The sequence below is a fragment of the Perca fluviatilis genome, chromosome 10, assembly GCF_010015445.1.
Source record: "Perca fluviatilis chromosome 10, GENO_Pfluv_1.0, whole genome shotgun sequence".
Taxonomy (NCBI): Eukaryota; Metazoa; Chordata; class Actinopteri; order Perciformes; family Percidae; genus Perca; species Perca fluviatilis.
In genome coordinates, this window is record NC_053121.1 from 27,062,991 (window position 1) to 27,069,269 (window position 6,279).

Sequence of the window (6,279 nt, forward strand, 5' to 3'; positions counted from 1 at the left end):
AACATTGTAATTTCCCTTGCGGGATTAATAAATTATTATTATACATATATATATATATATATATATATATATATTCAGAGGGGAAAACAGTTGTAACATGTATGTAAGTTTGTAAAAGTATATAAAGATAAAGTGACAGTTTTAGGGTAAAGTGACATGCAATGAGCTCAAAAGTTCAAAAGTCTAATGGCATGTGGGATGATGCTGTCCCTGAGCCTGGTTGTGCGGGATTTTTAGTAGTATTTAGCTGTGGTTTAAAGTCATGTTTAAACTCAAAGGTTGAAGCTTTGTGACAAGCTATGTCTTTGCATTTTGACAGTTTAATTAACATGTCTGCGTGACCTATTTGTTCTACCTCAGGGATCATTTCAACCTTCCTGCACGTCCACCCGTTTGGAGCCAGCATCGAGTACATCTGTTCCTACCTGCAGCGTTTGGACACCAAGGTAACAGACACACACACACACACACACACATATATATCCTAGACATGGTGACACAGATTCAATTTCCCTGCAGGGCTGACATATGGGCCTGCTGTATGCCAGGGTCCTGCTGTGCCATTTTAGTCTCCTGGCATGCAAACATGCCTGAAGTGCAGACGAAAGCCATCAATTACTCTGAGATTTTTTTTTTGCCTTTATTTATCTCAGTAAAGGGTGGTGAACACGCACGTCAATTTAAAGCTGCACTGCTTCACACTCATACTGTATACATGTTACATACCATGGGTGTATGAAAACAAATAGAATATAGGCTAAAAAAACAGAGATGTAGTAGGTTTAAGTTGAATACTCAGACATTCAGTGACACTTTCCATTTCATAATTCTTTACTAGATTAGTTGTTGAGTGCAGAACAAAGCTTAACTGATGTTCCACAGGTGTTATTTTTAGCTCATGATCTGATATTGACAGGAAACTGGAGGTTCTAAAGTTACGGATTGTTTCAGAAATGCATGCAAATGCACATGTTGGCTTATTTTAAAAATATGTTAAAGGATCCTGTCAGCTATTATGGCGTGTTTATTTTGTCAATAGGGTTCTTGTTTTCTTTTCATGGACCAACACTCACACACAAGCCTATTACACATCCTCCAGTTTTTAAAGAAAGTCATGCAATTATGTGATTCTGACACCAATCTCCTGTTTTCTTTTTTCTTTTGATTTCCACCCAAAACATTAATAGCTGCACAGTTCCTAATTAAACTCTGTGTAGACTTTATTTCTTCTTTCTTTTGTGGTTAAAATAAAAATCATGTTTTACTATATTTCATTAATTCAGTTACATGGTTAAGATATTATGTTATTTAGTTGGCAGCTTAATTTATACATATAAAAGGGACATCCATTATCTGTAACAATCCAATGCAGAACATGAAGTAGACTATGAAGATGATTTCTAATTTCAGGTATAAGCCATGACCCCTTTTGGTATACTCTGAATACATAGGTCTGAATACAGATATTTTTGTGACATAAACAAATGCAGATAGTAGCTTTGTGATAGTGACAAAGTCAAACTAGGAGTTACCGGATTCAACCACATCACCTAATGTGGGCAGCTGAGTAAATCGACAGTTGTTGCAGCAGGGTGGCAGGTTTATCCCACCAGGTTTTTTTCTCCTGATACAGGACGAAGCACCGCTGACCTTCCCTGTGGTCAAAATCTTGTTTGTCTCGACCTTTTAGACCTCAGGTTCTCCTTCCTCGTTAATAGCGTAAAACCTCAATAGCCAGTTTTTTCTTTGCAGCTAGAGCTTCCCTGCGTTTGTCCTGTTGCAGTTATCACTTTCTAATTTGATCACACATCCCCCCATGCGCAACCTCCATCCATCCATCTTCGTCCGCTTATCCGGTGTCGGGTCGCGGAGGGAGCAGCTCCAGCAGGGGACCCCAAACTTCCCTTTCCCGAGCAACATTAACCAGCTCCGACTGGGGGATCCCGAGGCGTTCCCAGGCCAGGTTGGAGATATAATCCCTCCACCTAGTCCTGGGTCTTCCCCGAGGCCTCCTCCCAGCTGGACGTGCCTGGAACACCTCCCTAGGGAGGTGCCCAGGGGGCATCCTTACCAGATGCCCGAACCACCTCAACTGGCTCCTTTCGGGCGAAAGAACCGCGGCTCTACTCGCGAGCTCCTCACGGATGACTGAGCTTCTCACCCTATCTCTAAAGGGAGACGCCAGCCACCCTCCTGAGGAAACCCATTTCGGCCGCTTGTACCCTGGATCTCGTTCTTTCGGTCGTGACCCAGCCTTCATGACCATAGGTAAGGGTAGAGGAAACTGACCGGTAGATCGAGAGCTTTGCCTTCTGGCTCAGCTCTCGCCTCCGTCTGCGGTGCGATAGATGGAATGTAATACCGCACCCGCTGCGCCGATTCTCCGACCAATCTCCCGCTCCATTGTCCCCTCACTTGCGAACAAAACCCCAAGGTACTTGAACTCCTTCACTTGGGGTAAGGACTCATTCCCTACCTGGAGAAGGCATTCCATCGGTTTCCTGCTGAGAACCATGGCCTCCAATTTAGAGGTGCTGATCCTCATCCCAGCCGCTTCACACTCGGCTGCGAACCGATCCAGTGAGTGCTGAAGGTCGCAGGCCGATGATGCCATCAGGACCACATCATCTGCAAAAAGCAGCGATGAGATCCCCAGCCCACCGAACTGCAACCCCTCCCCACCCCGACTACGCCTCGATATCCTGTCCATAAATATTACAAACAGGATTGGTGACAAAGCGCAGCCCTGGCGGAGGCCAACCCTCACCTGAAACGAGTCCGACTTACTGCCGAGAACCCGGACACAGCTCTCACTTTGGTCGTACAGAGATTGGATGGCCCTGAGTAGAGACCCTCTCACCCCATACCCCATGCGCAACCTATTGATGAATATATTCATGTTCTGTGTCCGTCTGCTGCTGCCTGCCTCTGCCAGGTTAGGCTCTTTCTCAGCCTGATTTCTCTGAACAAAGCGCTGTGTTTGAGCTGATTCCTGGGTTATAACTGAGCTGAGCTTTGTCGTCACAATTCCACCAAGACCGTTCTCGATTTACTAAACGTGCTCTGATTACCTCTTGCCACTCCTTCTCGCTGCATCTGACTGGAACCTTTATGATCATTCTGTTGGATCTGATTGGTCTCCTGCCCTCTTATACATTTTACAAACAAATTGATGCCTTAAACCATCACATGTACACTACCGGTCAAAGGTTTGGGGTCACTTAGAAATTTCCATTCCACTCCATTATAGACAGAATACCAGCTGAGATCAGTTGCATTGTTTTTTTAATCAGGGCAGCAGTTTTCAGATTACATTATGTGCTTACGTAATTGCAAAAGAGTTCTTGACTGTTGTAGACAGAAGTGGCTGAAGAAACGCTTGAAATTCCATGCTTTTTGGTCTAAACGTCATACCCAAATTAAAGTGGTACAGCTCCCATATACTTTGACACTCATGGGTGTGCCTGATATCATTGGAAAGGAAACACTCTCACGTTTTTGTTACAAGTTTCAGGGTGATTCTAGGCCTTACTGACACAGAGTTACAGAGGCTAGAATGGAGTTTTTTTTATTTCCGTCCAAGTCATACATCTGTAAAATGATTATAATACACTGTTGTAAACACATCTGACAGGTGACAGACAACACAGGGCATTAGCCACATGTCTCAGCTTACTACAGAAAAAAAGAAGCCAGAAGACTCAAAATTGGATTTTATATGAATAGTTTTTTTATTTCCATTTAAAAAGTACAAAGAAAAAAGCCAAGAAACTACAAAATACAACACTTCTCAAATACACAAACAAACCCGCATCAATCACCTTTCCAATGATATCAGGCACACCCCTGAGTGTAAAAGTATATGGGAGCTGTACCACTTTTAATTTGGGTATGACGTTTAGACCAAAAAGCATGACTTTCAAGTGTTTCTTCAGCCACTTCTTTCTTCAACAGTTGAGAACCCTTTTGCAATTACGTAAGCAAATAATGTAATCTGAAAACTGCTGCCCTGATTAAAAAAACAATGCAACTGATCTCAGCTGGTATTCTGTCTGGAATGGAGTGGAATGGAAATTTCTAAGTGACCCCAAACTTTTGACCGGTAGTGTATGTGTAGGTGTACCTGTGTGTTTTGTATGGGTTTGCTTTATATATGATTGTGTTGCGTGTTTGAGATTTTGTGAAAGTCTATGTGCGGCTGTTTGCCTGTTTATCTGTTCCTTTAAAGGGGTGATAGAATCATTATATAGGGTATTTTATACTGTTCCTTAAGGTCTCCTAATAGGGTATGTAACATTGGTTGGGCTGAAAATTGCCCGAATGCTATTTTATTAGGCCCTTAACTACCCTGTGAATATGGCTCTATTTGGAACAAGAGCTTTTCTTCCAAATATGGTATGCTCATTAATATTCCGAATGAGCTATGTGCTGATTGGTTTGAGCAAACTACATAGAAACACATGGGAGACTCTCATATTTCAGACACTGCAAAGTTATACATCGGGCTCTATCAATGAGACTCGCGGACAAGAGGCGTTTATTTCCCCAATCGTTTGTTTAAGTAACTCAACACATTAGAATTACACACATTAAAAGATTAACTGAAACCTGTGGTAAGAGATTGCTGGCGTAACAAGCTCGCTGACCACACTCTCACTCACATACACCGGGCATTTAGCTAGCAGGAAGAGGGGAGTTGCAGGCCCTGGAGCTCTGTCAGGGCAGGGGCATTTGGTTGTCATTAGCCCAAGAGACGGTGACTTTGCGCAGGTATGGAGTGCTGTGGGCTGCCAGTCGTGACGGAGCTCCAAGTACCTCACAGCAGGCCGGGGTCTGTCAAGGAAGGCAGGCCGGGCGGCGAGGCAGCTACACAGGCAGCACCGGCGCTGAACTCCGACACCAATTTGCAATTAGCCATCCATTTTCGTGAAGCGTCCCATATTTGAGCTTTACATAGTTGATTTCTCGCATAAAAAAGTGAATTTTGTAATGGAATAGCAGAGATCTGCGTGACCTAGCTAGATTCAGAAGATCAGGTCAGTTGTTGGATACTCCAACAACAAGCCCAATCCTCCCGGCTTATCTTCTGGCTCCACACTCACACGGCTCCATTGTCTCTGATGTCACACCACTCCTATCTCCATGATGGACCTTAATTCATCCTGACATCAGCACAGGGCTCAAACAATCTAGTTATTAATGCAACACAGTGTGGGTTGTCTACAGCAGCTCTCACAGTGAACTTGTGTCACCTGTCTGATTCACCTCATCCCACCAGGGTGGTGTGTGGTGTGAGCCAGCGTAAATCCTTTCATGAAGCTCATAATGTCTTGATGCTTGCCCTTTTCATCTTGTTTAAGTGAATGTGTGAGAATAATGAAGAGTGTGAGCAGAGGTGTGAGATGTTGTCTGTGTTCATATGTGTGCTAAAGTAATTTTGTGTGGCATCTAACTGTGTGTGTGTGTGTGTGTGTGTGTGTGTGTGTGTGCGCGCGCGCGCGCGCGCGTGTGTGTGCGTGTTTCTGCAGATCAACACCAGTGAGGTGGAGGCTCTTCTTTCTCGGCTGCCCTGCACCTTCAGACAGGAGCTGACTGGTGTCGGAGCCAGTTTGGAGAAACGCTGGAACTTCTTTGGCTTTCAGGGCATCAAGAGCATGTAGGACTCTGCCGGTGACACTTCTGGGACATTGAAGAGACGACATGCAGACAAGACAACACAGGTATATGGAGGACACTCTAGAAATGTGGAGGAAGCCCACAACTAACGGAGACGCTGGACGCCGCCTGCACAGACAAGAACACAAATTATACAGCGCAGATCTCAGATCAGGAAGGGGTGTTCTGTGTAGGTGGCAGAGAGATGAATAAACAGGTTTTTGTGATGGCGTTATTAATTGGCTGCATCTCTATGGTGACCAAGAGGTGGATGTATCTCTATGGTGACAGTTGCGTCATGTCTCAGTCTCTCCCTTTTTTCTTTTTTTTTTAATCATGGGATTTAACTAAAAGTCCCTCCAGAGAGGCAATCTCAACAGAGTCACGGGAATGGTGGTATTTTTTATACTTGAGCCCACAGTTGACTCATTGTACTGGCAGACCTGGACTAAAGGGCTACACAGGAAGGTCATCAGGGTCTACTTTCAACCTCACAACTCTCTGACTTCCTTTTTTGCCTCTTCTTGATTTTGTACAATCATGTGAAATAAATTCTTATATTTCCCTCTACTTTGTGTGTAGGCTATTGAAAGTACACATGAGACGGATGCAGCAATCATCATT

The 6,279-nt window shown here is 44.1% G+C and overlaps 1 protein-coding gene across 3 annotated transcripts in view; it reads left to right on the top strand.

Moving 5' to 3' along the window:
- Positions 1 to 6,225, top strand: part of LOC120566768 (ecto-NOX disulfide-thiol exchanger 2-like) — a 224,529-nt gene extending 218,304 nt beyond the window's left edge. For all 3 annotated transcript variants that reach the window (XM_039813405.1, XM_039813407.1, XM_039813406.1), the window contains 2 exons: positions 361 to 446; positions 5,529 to 6,225. In XM_039813405.1, coding sequence (XP_039669339.1) covers positions 361 to 446; positions 5,529 to 5,660 — 218 coding nt within the window. In that variant the 3' untranslated portion in view covers positions 5,661 to 6,225. The remainder of the gene's footprint in view (positions 1 to 360; positions 447 to 5,528) is intronic.
- The last annotated feature ends 54 nt before the right edge of the window (positions 6,226 to 6,279 follow it).